This window comes from Salmo salar, chromosome ssa18, assembly GCF_905237065.1.
Source record: "Salmo salar chromosome ssa18, Ssal_v3.1, whole genome shotgun sequence".
NCBI lineage: Eukaryota > Metazoa > Chordata > Actinopteri > Salmoniformes > Salmonidae > Salmo > Salmo salar.
In genome coordinates this window covers 48,157,494-48,177,038 of record NC_059459.1, presented here as the reverse complement: position 1 = coordinate 48,177,038, position 19,545 = coordinate 48,157,494, and the positions used below count along the sequence as shown (strand labels likewise).

The following is a 19,545-nucleotide window of genomic DNA, read 5'->3' as shown; positions in this document are numbered from 1 at the left end:
CCTCCACATTGACTCTGTACCGGTACCCCCTGTATATAGTCTCGCTATTGTTATTTTACTGCTGCTCTTTAATTACTTGTTACTTTTTTTTCATATTCTTATTGTTGACAAACCACAGTCAATATGGCGTCAACATACAAGAGTAAGTAAAAACAAATGTAAATAAGTTAGAAATTGTGCTACTAATGCACAAACACGTCTCATAAATGTAACGATGTTTTTGTTCGTTTTTTTATATATATATTTTTTTTATATATATATATTTTTATCCTGTTAGGGCTAGGGGGCAGTATTGACACGGCTGGATAAAAAACATACCCGATTTAATCTGGTTACCACTCCTACCCAGTAACTAGAATATGCATATACTTATTACATATGGATAGAAAACACCCTAAAGTTTCTAAAACTGTTTGAATGGTGTCTGTGAGTATAACAGAACTCAAATGGCAGGTCAAAACCTGAGAGATTCCTTTACAGGAAGTGGCCTGTCTGACCATTTCTTGAACTTCTTTTCCATCTCTATCTTTTACTAAGGATCTCTGCTCTAACGTGACACTTCCCACATCTTCCATAGGCTCTCAGAGCCCGGGAAAAAACAGAATGTCGTCATTCCAGCCCCAGGCTGAAACACATTATCGCCTTTCTCAAGTGGCCGATCAAGGGACTCTGGGCTTATGCGCGTGACCCGACCGCCCCCGCCTTTGTGATTTTTTCCTCTGTTTGCCGAAAAGGAGATTCCCTGTCGGAATATTATCGCTTTTCTACGAGAAAAATGGCGTAAAAATTGATTTTAAACAGCGGTTGACATGCTTCGAAGTACGGTAATGGAATATTTAGAATTTTATTGTCACGAATTGCGCCATGCGCGCGACACTTCTGTACCATTTCAGATAGTGTCTGGAACGCACAAACAAAACGCCGCTATTCGGATATAACGATGGATTATTTTGGACCAAACCAACATTTGTTATTGAAGTAGCAGTCCTGGGAGTGCATTCTGACGAAGACAACAAAAGGTAATCAAACTTTTATAATAGTAAATATGATTATGGTGAGTGCTAAACTTGCCGGGTGTCTAAATAGCGAGCCCGTGATGCCTGGGCTATGTACTTAGAATATTGCAAAATGTGCTTTCACCAAAAAGCTATTTTAAAATCGGACATATCGAGTGCATAGAGGAGGTCTGTATCTATAATTCTTAAAATAATTGTTATGCTTTTTGTGAACGTTTATCGTGAGTAATTTAGTAAAATGTTAGCGAATTCCCCGGAAGTTTGCGGGGGGTATGCTAGTTCTGAACGTCACATGCTAATGTAAAAAGCTGGTTTTTGATATAAATATGAACTTGATTGAACAAAACATGCATGTATTGTATAACATAATGTCCTAGGGTTGTCATCTGATGAAGATCATCAAAGGTGAGTGCTGCATTTAGCTGTCTTCTGGGTTTTGGTGACATTATATGCTGGCTTGAAAAATGGGTGTCTGATTATTTCTGGCTTGGTACTCTGCTGACATAATCTAATGTTTTGCTTTCGTTGTAAAGCCTTTTTGAAATCGGACAATGTGGTTAGATTAACGAGAGTCTTGTCTTTAAATAGCTGTAAAATAGTCATATGTTTGAGAAATTGAAGTAATAGGATTTTTAAGGTTTTGAAAATCGCGCCACAGGCTTAAAGTGGCTGTTACGTAGGTGGGACGAATTCGTCCTGCCTAGCCCAGAGAGGTTATTCATGTTTTTTTATAATTTTTTTTATATATTTTGTAAATTGTAGAAATAAAACATTTTCCTTCATCAGAAGTTCCTGCTAGGAAGTAATTAATTTACTCGTTGTCACGCTTGTCGTCGGTTAAAGAGGACCAAAACGCAGCAGGTATGTGAATGCTCATCTGGACGTTCTAATAAGTACCAAATGAACACCAAAATAACAAACAGGAATACGATCGACAAAAACAGTCTGGCAAAACATAAGGCTAAACGCAGAACAATCTCCCACAAATAACAAACACCCTAATATATGGGACTCTCAATCAAAGGCAAATAGACAACACCTGCCTTCAACTGAGAGTCCCAACCCCAATTAACCAACATAGAAACAGACACACTAGACTAAACATAGAATACATGAAAACCAAACAGTGCCCAAAAACCCCGGAATACTTAAATCAAATGCCCCTTCAACAAACACACCACCCCGAACCACATAAAACGAATACCCTCTGCCACGTCTTGACCAAACTACAATACCAATTAACCTTATACTGGCCAGGACGTGACACTCGTTATCATACAGTAGCATATATTAATAATTATATAGTTAATATAAGTAGACATGCAATCATAATTGACTGTAGCGCATATAAAGCGCCCATAAACTACCGGTGGCTGAAAACACTTTAGACCGGTCCATTTAAAAATCATTCCTGCCTCCTTTGACCTGTAAGTGTAAACTCATCAGACGTCATGAAACGTTCACTTAATTTGAGGGCTGAGGGGACAAGGTGTATCTTTTCAGTGTTTGGACCGCAGGCCCTTGTGGGAAATGAACTATTTGTTTGCATAACCTATATAATATAACGGAGAAGCTATGCTACAATATTAAGTGTATATAAGCTACAGATAATTGCATACTGCTGTGTGTTTGAGGAAGTGGCTCATGTGATGGTGGGTCATGTGGACAGAATGCTGATGCTTTAAAATAGGGTTTCAAAAGAGCTTTTGCGGGATAACAGCGAAAACAAGACGTGACTTGGATGTACACAAAGGGGGGTGTAGGGGTTTCAGAGAACTGTGCATTGTGCAGTCACAAGGTAAGATATCTGCCAAAGACAATAACTACGCCTGGCAACATGTGATACGTCACGAGGCTGGGACCAGCCTGCACGCCAACGATAGGCTGGAGTAAGTCTAAACCACACCCAGCCTCTACTCTGACAGGCCCAGCAAGGAGCGGGAACTATCTCTGTCAGAGTATTAAAGAAGAACTTGTAATGCCGTTCCAGTTCTCTGTCTGCCCTGCGTGGTGTTTCAGTGAGCCCGTATATACGAACATCATACTTACCATTCAAGTGTTTGCATTAATTAAAGTACAAAGAAATGAGTAGTTACTCTGTGCTGACTATTTTGTTCTGATACCAGATTCGAATTGACGTGACCCTAACACCCTAAAGAAAATATATTTCTACAAAGCTGAATCAGGAAATGAATGTCCACTCTTCATTTCTATTCAATGCAGATCCCGCTTTCATTCCTATTTGATCATTTTTTCACGAAATATAAAAGCACCACATAGATTTAATCTAGTGTTTTAAGTAGTTGAACATGTTATTACTCCAACCGAGTGAAAGGGAGAAAAATTACACTTTTTCATTTTCATAAAAAACAACTTTATATCGAAACGAATGCCTTTTGAGTTGACGGCTTGCACATGCGCAGTTCGGTGCGAGACAACCGGTAACCCGGATATGTTTCTACCCATGAGGTCAGCCAGGCAACACCATGGCAACGCCTTCAAGCGCTGTGGTCGAGGTTTTCTACTGGAGAAGCAGCTTCTGCCTGTCTTCATACTGGACTTTCATTGACTTTGTTTTATAGAGGAGACGGCATGCTATTCGCACAAAATTATTAGTATCAAGTACGGCTCTCCGGACATCACTGGTTACAAGTTGACTACACAGATCTAGCACACTGTTGCCAACTCCTCAGCAAAGGAAAGTAGCTATTGGCTATCCTTTTTTTGTTGAAAATGTGTCGCTAGATGGGGTGTGAATACTCGCTAAATATAGCGACAAAAATCGCTAAGTTGGCAACACTGAGATTCTTAGCATCAGCTTTATCCATCTCGATAGACCAGACTGACCGGAAGCTGGACGGAAGTGGCCCGTCCACTGCGGAAATGCTGCCATGGTAACGCAGGTGACAATAACATGTCTGCAAAAGCGAAACAAAGCAACAAGTCAGCGGATAAAAATGCAAACGACAGAAATGATGCTGCGTCCAAAGTAGGAAGACATGTTAAAACCCTATTAATAGTTGATATTATTTGACATATTTACTACATAATTTGTCTGGTTATTTGGATTATTTGACCAAACCGTTCTCATAGCTAGAGCTAACCTAGTTTGGCTAGCTAACCAAACTCACTTGTGTTCTGAATCCAATTATTACAGGAAAATTATGCTGAAAAAGCCAACCCTCAATGGAAACTTATTTCCCATGAACAAATCAACATGCTGTTGGCTTTGACAGTGGAACAAGTGCAATTGTAAGTAACACGGATATATCGGTCAAGTAGCCATTTTATTTTGGATGTGTTTCATGTATGCTAACCTTTTGTTTTTACTACAGCCAGTTTGAAGAAATACTTGGTTTGAAGAACTACCAGACATGTGTGAAGGAGGCAGCCCTGTTGGACTACTTTGTCTCTGGCTTCTGGTGGGCCAGGGAGATGAACTACAGCTGTCAACAGATCTCATTCATCATGGCTCTACTGCAGTTGTTACTGGACAATATCAAGGGTATGTCATAAGATTTATAGGTAACAGACAGTATCAAATCAAATTTTATCGGTCACATACACGTGTTTAACAGATGTTATTGCGGGTGTAGCGAAATGCTTGTGCTTCTAGTTCCAACAGTGCAGTAATATCTAACAAGTAATATCTAACAAATTACACAACATATACCCAATACATACACATCTAAAGTAAAGAAATGGAATTAAGACTATATACATATGAACGAGCGACGTCAGAGCGGAACGGACTAAGATACAGTAGAATAGTATAGAATACAGTATATACACGAGATGAGTAATGCAAAATATGTAAACATTATTAAAGTGAATGAGATACCATAGTATAGAGTGCAGTATATACATATGAGATGAGTAATGCAAGATATGTTAACATTATTAAGTGAACGAGATACAGTAGAATAGGATAGAATACAGTATATACATATGAGATGAGTAATGCAACATATGTAAACATTATTAAGTGAATGAGATACCGTAGAATAGTACAGAATACAGTATAGAATACAGTATATACATATGAGATGAGTAATACATAGACTGATACAGTAGAATACAGTATATACATATGAGATGAGTAATGCATAGACAGATAGAGTAGAATAGGATAGAATACAGTATATACATATGTGATGAGTAATTTGCTGTGCAACCTATAATTTTGATTTGTTACCACGAGTGCACCCCAAGCAGGGATGGAGAAACTTTGATTGGGGTGGGGGCCACAAAATCTGAACTCATCATGACTGGCCACAGTGGCTCGCAGGCCTGCATATCCACATCTATACCCACACATGCAGACAGCCCTTTTGTGGGCCCTAATTAACATTTCGTTGGGGTCCCACCCCACCTTGCGAGAATTTTTAAGTGGCCCCCCTCTTGACAACAGAGTGAAGAAAAAAGACGTTTTAGAGTTAATTTTCTCCAATACTTCACAATCTGAGATAAGGTTGCAGTTTGAAAGATTGAAAGCAATTCTACACATTTTGCCCTTCATTAGGGGCTGTGTGTTCACCACCTAATCATCAATACCTTCATTAGGGACTGTGTTCACCACCTAATCATCAATACCTTCATTAGGGACTGTGTGTTCACCACCTAATCATCAATACCTTCATTAGGGACTGTGTGTTCACCACCTAATCATCAATACCTTCATTAGGGACTGTGTGTTCACCACCTAATCATCAATACCTTCATTAGGGACTGTGTGTTCACCACCTAATCGTCAATACCTTCATTGGGGGCTGTGTTCACCACCTAATCATCTCTACCTTCAATAGGGACTGTGTGTTCACCACCTAACCATCAATACCTTCATTAGGGACTGTGTTCACCACCTAATCATTAATACCTTCATTAGGGACTGTGTTCACCACCTAATCATCAATACCTTCATTAGGGACTGTGTTCACCACCTAATCATTAAAACCTTCATTAGGGACTGTGTTCACCACCTAATCATCAATACCTTCATTAGGGACTGTGTTCACCACCTAATCATCAATACCTTCATTAGGGGCTGTGTTCACCACCTAATCATCAATACCTTCATTAGGGACTGTGTTCACCACCTAATCATCAATACCTTCATTAGGGACTGTGTGTTCACCACCTAATCATCAATACCTTCATTAGGGACTGTGTTCACCACCTAATCATCAATACCTTCATTAGGGACTGTGTGTTCACCACCTAATCATCAATACCTTCATTAGGGACTGTGTGTTCACCACCTAATCATCAATACCTTCATTAGGGACTGTGTGTTCACCACCTAATCATCTATACCTTCATTAGGGACTGTGTTCACCATCTAATCATCAATACCTTCATTAGGGACTGTGTTCACCACCTAATCATCAATACCTTCATTAGGGACTGTGTGTTCACCACCTAATCATCAATACCTTCATTAGGGACTGTGTTCACCACCTAATCATCAATACCTTCATTAGGGACTGTGTTCACCACCTAATCATCAATACCTTCATTAGGGACTGTGTGTTCACCACCTAATCATCTATACCTTCATTAGGGACTGTGTTCACCACCTAATCATCAATACCTTCATTAGGGACTGTGTGTTCACCACCTAACCATCAATACCTTCATTAGGGACTGTGTTCACCACCTAATCATCAATACCTTTATTAGGGACTGTGTGTTCACCACCTAATCATCAATACCTTCATTAGGGACTGTGTGTTCACCACCTAATCATCAATACCTTCATTAGGGACTGTGTTCACCACCTAATCATCTCTACCTTCATTAGGGACTGTGTGTTCACCACCTGACCATCAATACCTTCATTAGGGACTGTGTTCACCACCTAATCATCAATACCTACATTAGGGACTGTGTGTTCACCTAATCATCAATACCTTCATTAGGGACTGTGTGTTCACCACCTAATCATCAATACCTTCATTAGGGACTGTGTGTTCACCACCTAATCATCAATACCTTCATTAGGGACTGTGTTCACCACCTAATCATCTCTACCTTCATTAGGGACTGTGTGTTTTTTTTTTAAAACTGCTTTTTTCGTCGGCATGCTAGGCTAGCTAATGCTATATTCAATGCCCATTGAATTCCATCTAAATGCAATGCCTTGCGTTGTGGCGAGTATCTACCGAAAGTGTTGTCGAATCTAATGGGTTGCTTTAGCATTAGCTAGCCTAGCATGCTGACGAAAAGGCAATTTCATAAAAAACTAGCAGTATTTCAATCTTCTCGATTTGACACATCTCACGCTCCTTGCTGTCCTGATCTTGGCACAGCACCGTTCCTGCTAGAGAGAAAAGTAATGAACTTCCAGTCAAGATTCTTATGGCTAACGTCAATATCGACTGGCTGTGGCTAATATCTGTATTCATATCTGTCCTTCATGTCCCAGAGAAGCAGATGCCATTTGGTGATAACCTGAACGAGTTTGCCAAGTTGATATCAGGAACACGCCAGTCTCTTTCTCCAGAGGTTGACTCACTGTTTGATGCTGAGCAGGCCATGGCCATCACTGACTACCTGAAGTGCAGGTAGCAAGACTCTTCTCTATTTGCCTTTTTTTTTGTAGGGTCTACATGATTAATATCACATTAACACTGTCCTTGCTGACCTGGTGATAATCCATTCAGAGCAGTGAACCTCACTCATAGTGGATGTTGATGTTCTGATCTGTTGGCTACTAATCTTGGTTCACCTGTTTTACTATAGTCTCTTTCAGAACTACCGACTATATGAGTTTCTCTTCAACCAACCTAGAGAGGGACTGCTCCTTGGAAAGAAGGTGAGGCTGTGTGTTCGCGTGCGTCAGTGTGTCCGTATGTATGTTGAGGTTTCCTTAAGGAAGCTAGTGAGTAACTTGGAAGGGCAGTGACCATAAAGAGAGTCCTTTCCTGTCATTGTCCCTAAGAATTTATTTATCTGTCATCTCTGACTAACTCACCATCAGGGGACCATTTATCTGTCATCTCTGACTAACTCACCATCAGGAGACCATTTATCTGTCATCTCTGACTAACTCACCATCAGGAGACCATGTATCTGTCATCTCTAACTAACTCACCATCAGGAGACCATTTATCTGTCATCTCTAACTAACTCACCATCAGGGGACCATTTATCTGTCATCTCTAACTCACCATCAGGGGACCATTTATCTGTCATCTCTGTCTAACTAACTCACCATCAGGAGACCATTTATCTGTCATCTCTAACTAACACACCATCAGGAGAGCATTTATCTGTCATCTCTAACTAACTCACCATCAGGAGACCATTTATCTGTAATCTCTAACTAACTCACCATCAGGAGACCATTTATCTGTCATCTCTGACTAACTCACCATCAGGAGAAGTCAAACTAGTGGAAGCACCTTTCTGTAAATGTACCGGCCCTATACTGCATGTACTGTGCTGAAACAAAGGTCAATCACAACAGTTACATTTTAGTCATTTAGCAGACGCTCTTATCCAGAGCGACTTACAGTAGTAAATGCATAGATTTCTTTCCATACTGGTCCCCCGTGGGAATCGAACCCACAACCCTGGCGTTGCAAACACCATGCTCTACCAACTGTGCCACACCGGACCAGTTCACTCTGTTCCTCTCACAGCATTTATCTATCCTATAATAACATCAGATCTCATTATCACAGCATGTATGGAGCCTATAATAACATCAGATCTCATTATCACAGCATGTATGGAGCCTATAATAACATCAGATCTCATTATCACAACATGTATGGAGCCTATAATAACATCAGATCTCATTATCACAGCATGTATGGAGCCTATAATAACATTCGATATCCTTATCACAGCATGTATGGAGCCTATGATAACATCAGATCTCATTATCACAGCATGTATGGAGCCTATGATAACATCAGATCTCATTATCACAACATGTATGGAGCCTATAATAATATTCGATATCCTTATCACAGCATGTATGGAGCCTATGATAACATCAGATCTCATTATCACAACATGTATGGAGCCTATAATAATATTCGATATCCTTATCACAGCATGTATGGAGCCTATGATAACATCAGATCTCATTATCACAGCATGTATGGAGCCTATAATAACATCAGATCTCATTATCACATGTATGGAGCCTATAATAACAGTATATCTCATTATCACAGCATGTATGGAGCCTATAATAACATTCAATATCATTATCACAGCATGTATGGAACCAATAATAACATCAGATCTCATTATCACAACATGTATGGAGCCTATAATAACATTCGATATCATTATCACAGCATGTATGGAGCCTATAATAACATCAGATCTCATTATCACAGCATGTATGGAGCCTATAATAACATCAGATCTCATTATCACAGCATGTATGGAGCCTATAATAACATCAGATCTCATTATCACAGCATGTATGGAGCCTATAATAACATCAGATCTCATTATCACATGTATGGAGCCTATAATAACAGTATATCTCATTATCACAGCATGTATGGAACCTATAATAACATCAGATCTCATTATCACAACATGTATGGAGCCTATAATAACATTCAATATCATTATCACAGCATGTATGGAGCCTATAATAACATCAGATCTCATTATCACAGCATGTATGGAGCCTATAATAACATCAGATCTCATTATCACAGCATGTATGGAGCCTATAATAACATCAGATCTCATTATCACAGCATGTATGGAGCCTATAATAACATCAGATCTCATTATCACAGCATGTATGGAGCCTATAATAACATCAGATCTCATTAAATAGATTTGTTCAACCAGAGGTCTTTTCTAGGAGCTGCAGCGTTCCAGGATGTGACATAATAAACAAACTCATAATTTCCAGACAGAGAGCTGTAGTACAGCGACTCCTCCCTGGTAGTTTGGTTGCCATTATGAGTCTGTTTGATTTCCCATTGATATCTTTACAAGCTCTGTTACCAGGTAATATGATCCTTGTCTTAATATATTCACAAATGTGAAGGCAAACATCCAACATATTCTACTGTGAGATCATGGGTGAGATTACAACCTCTATGTTTCCTGACTAACTGTATTCCAGAGGACCATAGAGGTGATCAGCTCAGCAGACTTTGTAGCTCTGCTGGAAGAAGGCATGAATACTGATGTCTACCTCCATTACATGACTCCTGTTGAACACCATGAAGAGATACTGTACTGTAGGACTACTGATGTCTACCTCATTACATGACTCCTGTTGAACACCATGAAGAGGTACTGTACTGTAGGACTACTGATGACTACCTCATTACATGACTCCTCCTGTTGAACACCATGAGAGGTACTGTACTGTAGGACTACTGATGACTACCTCATTACATGACTCCTGTTGAACAGCATGAAGAGGTACTGTACTGTATTGTAGGACTACCTCATTACATGACTCCTGTTGAACAGCATGAAGAGGTACTGTACTGTACTGTACTGTAGGACTACTGATGACTACCTCATTACATGACTCCTGTTGAACACCATGAACAGGTACTGTACTGTAGGACTACTGATGTCTACCTCCATTACATGACTCCTGTTCAACAGCAGGAAGAGGTACTGTACTGTAGGACTACTGATGTCTACCTCATTACATGACTCCTGTTCAACAGCATGAAGAGGTACTTTACTGTACTGTAGGACTACTGATGACTACCTCATTGCATGACTCCTGTTGAACAGCATGAAGAGGTACTGTACTGTACTGTAGGACTACCTCATTACATGACTCCTGTTCAACAGCATGAAGAGGTACTGTACTGTAGGACTACTGATGACTACCTCATTACATGACTCCTGTTGAACACCATGAAGAGGTACTGTACTGTACTGTAGGACTACTGATGACTACCTCATTACATGACTCCTGTTGAACAGCATGAAGAGGTACTGTACTGTACTGTAGGACTACTGATGTCTACCTCTTTACACAACTCCTCCTGTTGAACAGCATGAAGAGGTACTGTACTGTAGGACTAGTGATGACTACCTCATTACATGACTCCTCCTGTTCAACAGCATGAAGAGGTACTGTACTGTAGGACTACTGATGTCTACCTCATTACATGACTCCTGTTGAACAGCAGGATGAGGTACTGTACTGTACTGTACTGTACTGTACTGTACTGTAGGACTACTGATGACTACCTCATTACATGACTCCTCCTGTTCAACAGCATGAAGAGGTACTGTACTGTAGGACTACTGATGTCTACCTCATTACATGACTCCTGTTGACCAGCAGAAAGAGGTACTGTACTGTAGGACTACTGATGACTACCTCATTACATGACTCCTGTTGAACAGCAGGAAGAGGTAGTTTGCTATTTTAGTATACTATCTGGATTAAAAAGACAAGTAGATAAATAAATGATACAGATTATATTATTGTGTATTATGTCTGAGTTAGTATCACTCCTTTTCCACAACTCCTATTCCAAGTCAGTGATCATGCCGTTTCCCATATGACCACAGGTGGGCGCTGTCACACTGTTGAAGACCTCTTTACTGAGAACTAAAGCCTGACTTTATGACTGATCACTGCTAGTACATACTATAACGGTTGATTTAAACATGTAGTAACAGAATTTAAGGGTAGGATATTGTAGTTAAATACCATAACGGTTGATTTGAACATGTAGTAACATAATTTAAGGGTAGGATATGGTAGTTAAATACTATAACGGTTGATTTGAACATATAGCAACAGAATGTAAGGGTAGGATATTGTAGTTAAATACCATAACGGTTGATTTGAACATATAGCAACAGAATGTAAGGGTAGGATATTGTAGTTAAATACTATAACGGTTGATTTAAACATATAGCAACAGAATGTAAGGGTAGGATATTGTAGTTAAATACCATAACGGTTGATTTAAACATATAGCAACATAATTTAAGGGTAGGATATTGTAGTTGAAGTTGTAATGGTATTCTGAACCTGCCAGTAGCTTTGCATTCATCTCGTTCCTATTCAACATGCAGCACCATGCACATAATGGAACAATGATGTGGATCTTCCTTCTGGAATATTCTACCTGTCTGATACTGACCCAGGGACAGAGGATCAGTCTGTCTGATAGGTGGTGGTCTGTTGACCCAGGGACAGAGGACCAGCCTGTCTGATAGGTGGTCTGTTGACCCAGGGACAGAGGACCAGCCTGTCTGATAGGTGGTGGTTTGTTGACCCAGGGACAGAGGACCAGCCTGTCTGATAGGTGGTGTTCTACTGACCCAGGGACAGAGGACCAGCCTTTCTGATAGGTGGTGTTCTACTGACCCAGGGACAGAGGATCAGTCTGTCTGATAGGTGGTGGTCTGTTGACCCAGGGACAGAGGACCAGCCTGTCTGATAGGTGGTGGTTTGTTGACCCAGGGACAGAGGACCAGCCTGTCTGATAGGTGGTCTGTTGACCCAGGGACAGAGGACCAGCCTGTCTGATAGGTGGTGGTTTGTTGACCCAGGGACAGAGGACCAGCCTGTCTGATAGGTGTTCTGTTGACCCAGGGACAGAGGACCAGCCTGTCTGATAGGTGGTGTTCTGTTGACCCAGGGACAGAGGACCAGCCTGTCTGATAGGTGGTCTGTTGACCCAGGGACAGAGGACCAGCCTGTCTGATAGGTGGTGTTCTGTTGACCCAGGGACAGAGGACCAGCCTGTCTGATAGGTGGTGTTCTACTGACCCAGGGACAGAGGACCAGCCTGTCTGATAGGTGGTCTGTTGACCCAGGGACAGAGGACCAGCCAGGTGGAGGATGGAGAGGTACCAGGTGAAACAGTTCTGGAGCAAGAGAAGGAGAACAAGGCTACAGAGTTTGAAGAATACAATGTTCAGGATGTGAAAGACGTGCTGGATGACCTGACCAAAGAGATGCTGAGAAACCTACAGGTGAGATTTCATGATGAATCCTGAGTCCTTTAAAGCTTTTTGTTGTATAGTTTTTATTGAAATGTACAACCTTCATGTATACTGGTGTTTATATATACAGTTGAATTGGATCGTTGTTCCATCTGGAGGCCAGTTCTCAGCTGAACTCCAATAACCAGTCCAGATATAACCACGCTGACTGCAGCAGAACACAGGCTTTGGGATTGTTGTTGGACGTTTTCATATCTTCCTTCACAAGTTCTCACAAGTTGAATATATTCGATGTTACAGTTTTTCTCAGTCGCTTTGGTGCATGTTTCACATCATCCCTAACATGTGCAAAATAATAAGTGCATTTCTCAGAACAATTTGTACAAACTGCAATATACAATAGATGTGTTTCTAAAGCTAGTCAGTCACTAAAAATCCTTAGTACATCTCACAAAAGTAAATATTCATGCCAATGATCATGTCAGTGTCATCAGAATGATAAGTCATTGAGTCATTGTTCACGAACAAGGTCATCAAAATGTTTAGGCATGTTGTCAATGGAACTGTGTACTTTGACAGTATTACCTGATGTAAACTTAGGCTTCAGTTTGGATGACAGTTACTGTATTGAAAATGCACAAGGCTGCACTTCTATGGCATATATCAATTTCAACAGTACTATTTACATATTACTGTATGTGGGTTATTGATTGAAAGAGACTGGACAACCCAAGGGGCACAAAGGAAAAAAATGAAATTAGAAAGAAACACAGGAAACCCCCCCTAAGGTACAACTTTGTTCTGGTGCTGTCTCTACACATCCAGACGTTCCTGTCTGTCGGCCCACATATTCTCATCCACATCACACCGAATATTTTCCCTTCCAATGCAACGTGGAAAGAATCTTTTGGAATGCCTTATCCATCCTCTGCAGGCGTCTACTGTGATGTCCTCACATGCTGCATCCATTGCAGCCAGCAGGGTCATCTGTGTGTGTGGCTGACGATCGTACACCTTCCAAGTCCATGCTGAAAAGAACTCCTCAATTGGGTTAAGGAATGGTGAATAAGGTGGGAGGAATTCTATGAGCATCCTCGGGTGGGTCACAAACTATTGCCTTATGTTTGATCGATGGAAACTCACATTATCACAAATGACCACATACTTTGGCAAATCCTCTCTAAACAGACCCCTCTCATCATCAGGGATGAGAGCCCTGTAGAGAGTCTCTAAAAAGTTGAGTAGATGCTGGGTGTTGTATGGCCCTATAAGGGGGATATGGGTTAGGACACCATGCTCCGAAATAGCAGCACACATGGTGATATTTCCTCCCCGTTGGCCTGGCAAATCCACAGTAGCTCTGTGACCGATGATATTCCGACCCCGCCTTCTGCATTTGGTCAGGTTGAAGCCAGCCTCATCCACGTATCCAAAGTTGTGAGAGGGTTCACTTGATTCCAACTCCATTATACGCTATATCCCAGAACACACAGTTGAATTTGTTTTGGTAAGGAAGAGTGACATAAAATGTACATATATTGCATGTTCCTTCCACAGCAATGGAAATGTGTGCAGTTTATGCTTACTGTACTATATATCACTATAAAATGTTGCTGTAAAGTAGTTACATAGATATATGTTTTACCTGTACATACTGGTACCGTAGCTCCTTAACTCTGTCCTCATTCCTTTGGAATGGTACACGGTACAGCTGTTTCATACTCATCTGGTTTCTATGCAGCACCTTGTCGATGGTTGAGATGCTAACCGTATGGATGTTTTCAAAGACATCGTTGTCTTCTATAATGGTCCTTTGTATTTCCCTGAGTCTCATGGCATTGTTTGCTTGGACCATGGTGCAAATAGCCTCCTCATGTTGAGGTGTGAAAAGGCGTCCTCTGCCACCTGTTTGAGGTAATCTTGCAGTCCTATGTGGGGAAAAATGCAGTGATGCATCGCACACTTTCACATAGACAAAAACTATGCGAACACACATTTTACTGTAAAACATACAGGTGGGTGCATGTAAGGTGCAGTATGTATCTGTATAGAGTATATTTCTGTATGCTGTGAAATACAAGTGGACTACTGTAATATGAAGCATTGTAGGAAGTATACAGTATACTGCTTATATACAGTAACTGTGCACTGTACATTGGTGGACATACCTGTTCTCTCTTCGAAACGTTTGAACTATTGAGGACATGGTTGATCTCCCAATATTCGGCTGCACCCTTCGACCCGCCTCAGCCATTGTAAGGCCATGATTGACAACATGGTCTACAATAGTGGCCCTTATGTCATCAGATATGCGCCTATGTCCTCTTCTGCCTCTTCCTCTGTTTTGCCTTCCACCACGCATCCTTGCTCCTCTTCTTCCTCCTCCTCCTCTTGGCTGTTGACCCTGTTCGTTTCCTGGTCCATCCATTATTGGAAATTTGCAACTCAGTGTTGTGGTCTGTCTATATATGCTTGCCAATTGTTTCTTCATGAGATGCACCTTTGAGCAATTTAGACAACTGGTTGATTGTTGGTTGAACTAACACTTTACATTCCTTCATGAGTGAGGGTCAATTTCACCTGCACCATTCATCAATTCACGTTTCTGTACAAAAGGTCTAATAGAAATGTGTAAAACTATGCTTGACAGTTTATGACAAATAGTTCAACAATTTTGCATGTAATGGCTTATGCAAGGAACTAATGCCTAGATGTTTTGAGGGGTAACACTATTCAACAGAGAACCATCTACTATATTTTGATCAACATGACATGAGCAATTGAAAATGTGGAAAAAAGCTGACACTTGTACATTATCAATTGCAATATGTACAAAAGCAATTGCAATTTGTTCAAAGGAATAAGAAATTGCTTTAATGATGTGCACAAGTGACTAGATGATTTGGAATTTGAACAAGTAGTATCAAGAATGGCACTTTTGATCTAAGAAATTCACCAAAGCGACTGAGAAAAACTGTAAACAGGAAACGCAGGTTTTGTTTTATACTAATAGCTGTCATGTTTATAAAACAGTACAGGTGGTTTTTTATTATGATGGTGTCACGGTTGTCGTCGGTGAATGAGGACGAAAACGCAGCAGGTATGTGTATGCTCATCGTGTGTATTTATTTACAGACTAAATGAACATCAAAACAACACGAACTCACGAGAATAAACGAACAACCAACAGTCTGGCAAAGCATAGGCTCAACACAGAACAATCACCCACAAATAACAAACACAAACACACCCTAATATATGGGACTCTCAATCAAAGGCAGATAGACAACACCTGCCTTCAACTGAGAGTCTCAACCCTAATTAACCAAACATAGAACCAGACATACTAGACTAAACATAGAATACCAGAAAACCAAACAGTGCCCAAAAACCCCGGAATACTTAAACCAAATGCCCCTTCAACAAAACACATCACCCCGAACCACATAACACGAATACCCTCTGCCACGTCCTGACCAAACTACAATACCAATTAACCTTATACTGGTCAGGACGTGACAGATGGGTCTAAATAGGACAATGGAGACATGTAGGGATGTTTTATAGTAATTGTTGTCATGTTTATAAAACAGTACAGGTGGTTTTCATTATGATAGGTCTAAATAGGACAATAGAGACATGGAGCGATGTGTTCCAAATGGCACCCTATTTCCCTATGTAGTGCACTACGTTTGACCAGAGTGCTATGGGCCTTGGTTGAAAGTAGTGCACTAAATATTGAATAGGGTGACAGACGTAAATCACAGTAGACAGGCCTGTGTGATAAAGAGCTGAACAGCTGCACTGACTAACTGACAGGCTGACTGGCTGACTGACTGGCTGACTGACTGACTGACTGACTGACAGGCTGACTGACTGACATGCTGACTGACAGGCTGACTGACTGACTGACAGGCTGACCGACTGACAGGCTGACTGACAGGCTGACTGACTGACAGGCTGACTGACAGGCTGACTGACTGACTGACATGCTGACTGACAGGCTGACTGACTGACTGACAGGCGACAGGCTGACTGACAGGCTGACTGACATGCTGACTGACAGGCTGACTGACTGACTGACTGACTGACTGACAGGCTGACTGACAGGCTGACTGACTGACTGACAGGCTGACAGGCTGACTGACAGGCTGACTGACAGGCTGACTGACTGACTGACATGCTGACTGACAGGCTGACTGACTGACTGACAGGCTGACTGACAGGCTGACTGATTGACTGACTAACAGGCTGACTGACTGACTGACAGGCTGACTGACAGGCTGACTGACAGGCTGACTGGCTGGCTGACTGACTGACATACTGACTGTGTTGTGTATTGTACTGACTGACAGGCTGACAGGCTGACAGGCTGACTGGCTGACTGGCTGGCTGACTGACTGACTGACTGGCTGACTGGCTGACTGGCTGACTGACTGGCTGACTGGCTGACTGACTGACTGGCTGGCTGACTGACTGATACACTGACTGACCGACTGACTGACTGACTGGCTGACTGACTGGCTGACTGACTGACATACTGACTGACTGACTGACTGACTGGCTGACTGACTGGTGTCCATGTTATTGAGTGGCTCTGCTGTAATGTGATTCTTCATCCCCAACAGTGTGCAGCATCCTGATTCTGAATGATCCACCACCATACAACTACAGCTATTTCTAACCATTCTCTCTCTTTTCTGTCTGCTCAAGGTCAATTACTTTCTCTCTTTTCTATATGCTCAAGGTCTATGACTTTCTCTCTTTTCTGTCTGCTCAAGGTCAATGACTTTCTCTCTTTTCTGTCTGCTCAAGGTCAATGACGTTCTCTCTTTTCTGTCTGCTCAAGGTCAATGACTTTCTCTCTTTTCGGTCTGCTCAAGGTCAATGACTTTCTCTCTTTTCTGTCTGCTCAAGGTCAATGACTTTCTCTCTTTTCTGTCTGCTCAAGGTCAATGACTTTCTCTCTTTTTCTGTCTGCTCAAGGTCAATGACTTTCTCTCTTTTCTGTCTGCTCAAGGTCAATGACATATTTAACTGCTACAGTTTACACTTATAGAAGAAGATCCCATTGATCAGATGAGTTAATAGAACGACTCAGTTCCTGTCACAACACAGAGAGAGAGAGAGATGCAGTGTGGGATACGAACTCCCAGCAGCCTCTCTACCTCAATCTCCTGTTGGTAGTGACGGCTTTAACCTTCATTGTGGATCGTCTCGGGCCAAATCGCTGCTCTCTTGTTAAACGATATTTAATAACATTCATTTTTTTTCCCTCTGAAGGGGATATGTTCCTAGGAGTATCAACAGGCATGTGGGTCTCATCATACCTTATATGGTAGAAATGTTGAAATGATCAAATGTAGGACAAGCTGTGGGTGAATTCCATAAGTAGGTTGGAACTGTTCCATTCTCAAGTATACAGCCCAACATACAGCCAGGGAAATACATACAGCCAGGGGAATACATGCAGCCAGGGAAATACATGCAGCCAGGGGAATACATGCAGCCAGGGAAATACATACAGCCGGGGAAATACATGCAGCCGGGGAAATACATACAGCCAGGGAAATACATGCAGCCAGGGAAATACATGCAGCCAGGGAAATACATGTAGCCAGGGGAATACATACAGCCAGGGAAATACATGCAGCCAGGGAAATACATGCAGCCGGGGAAATACATGCAGCCGGGGAAATACATGCAGCCGGGGAAATACATGCAGCCGGGGAAATACATGCAGCCGGGGAAATACATGCAGCCAGGGGAAATACATGCAGCCGAGGAAATACATGCAGCCGAGGAAATACATGCAGCTGGGGAAATAGATGCAGCCGGGGTAATACATGCAGCCAGGGAAATGCATTCGTCTTTTGGATGACACCGTTGAAGCACTCTTCATGTGGTAAATAATGAGTAATTATCCAAACTATTATCAATGTCTTTCCTCTTGTGTTGTTACAGGCTGAATTCACAGAGAAGCTGAGAGTCCAGGAGGAGATCTTCAGCACCAGACTAGAACCACTGAAACATTCTGCCTGCAAATAGCTACAATAAACAATACAGTCTATAATATATCCACAATACACCACACAGTCTATAATATATCCACAATACACCACACAGTCTATAATATATCCACAATAAACCACACAGTCTATAATATATCCACTATGAACACAATACAGTCTATAATATATCCTCAATACACCACACAGTCTATAATATATCCACTATGAACACAATACAGTCTATAATATATCCACAATACACCACACAGTCTATAATATATCCACAATACACCACACGGTCTATAATATATCCACAATACACCACACAGTCTATAACATAACCACAATAAACCACATAGTCTATAATATATCCACTATACACCACACAGTCTATAATATATCCACACAGTCTATAATATATCCACAATACACCACACAGTCTATAATATATCCACTATGAACACAATACACCACACAGTCTATAACATCCACAATGCACCACACAGCCTATAATATAACCACAATACACCACACAGTCTATAATATATCCACAATACACCACACAGTCTATAATATATCCACTATGAACACAATACAGT

General features: G+C 41.3%; 1 protein-coding gene across 3 annotated transcripts; it reads left to right on the top strand.

Moving 5' to 3' along the window:
• The first annotated feature begins 3,097 nt into the window (after nucleotides 1-3,097).
• On the top strand, nucleotides 3,098-19,039 carry LOC106604008 (ciliary-associated calcium-binding coiled-coil protein 1-like). Of its 3 annotated transcripts, XR_006760434.1 has the most exons (8): nucleotides 3,318-4,005; nucleotides 4,174-4,268; nucleotides 4,352-4,521; nucleotides 7,441-7,579; nucleotides 7,758-7,830; nucleotides 10,123-10,295; nucleotides 12,807-12,965; nucleotides 18,900-19,039. XR_006760434.1 is itself a non-coding variant. In XM_045701199.1 (6 exons), the coding sequence occupies exons 1-6, from the start codon at nucleotides 3,931-3,933 to the stop codon at nucleotides 18,981-18,983; spliced, it is 636 nt and encodes a 211-aa protein (XP_045557155.1). In that variant the 5' UTR covers nucleotides 3,317-3,930; the 3' UTR covers nucleotides 18,984-19,039. The 3 variants fall into 3 exon arrangements, 1 of the variants encoding a protein (XP_045557155.1); XR_006760433.1 differs by having other exon boundaries at nucleotides 3,098-4,005; nucleotides 7,758-10,295; XM_045701199.1 differs by lacking the exons at nucleotides 10,123-10,295; nucleotides 12,807-12,965 and having other exon boundaries at nucleotides 3,317-4,005.
• Nucleotides 19,040-19,545: the final 506 nt, after the last annotated feature.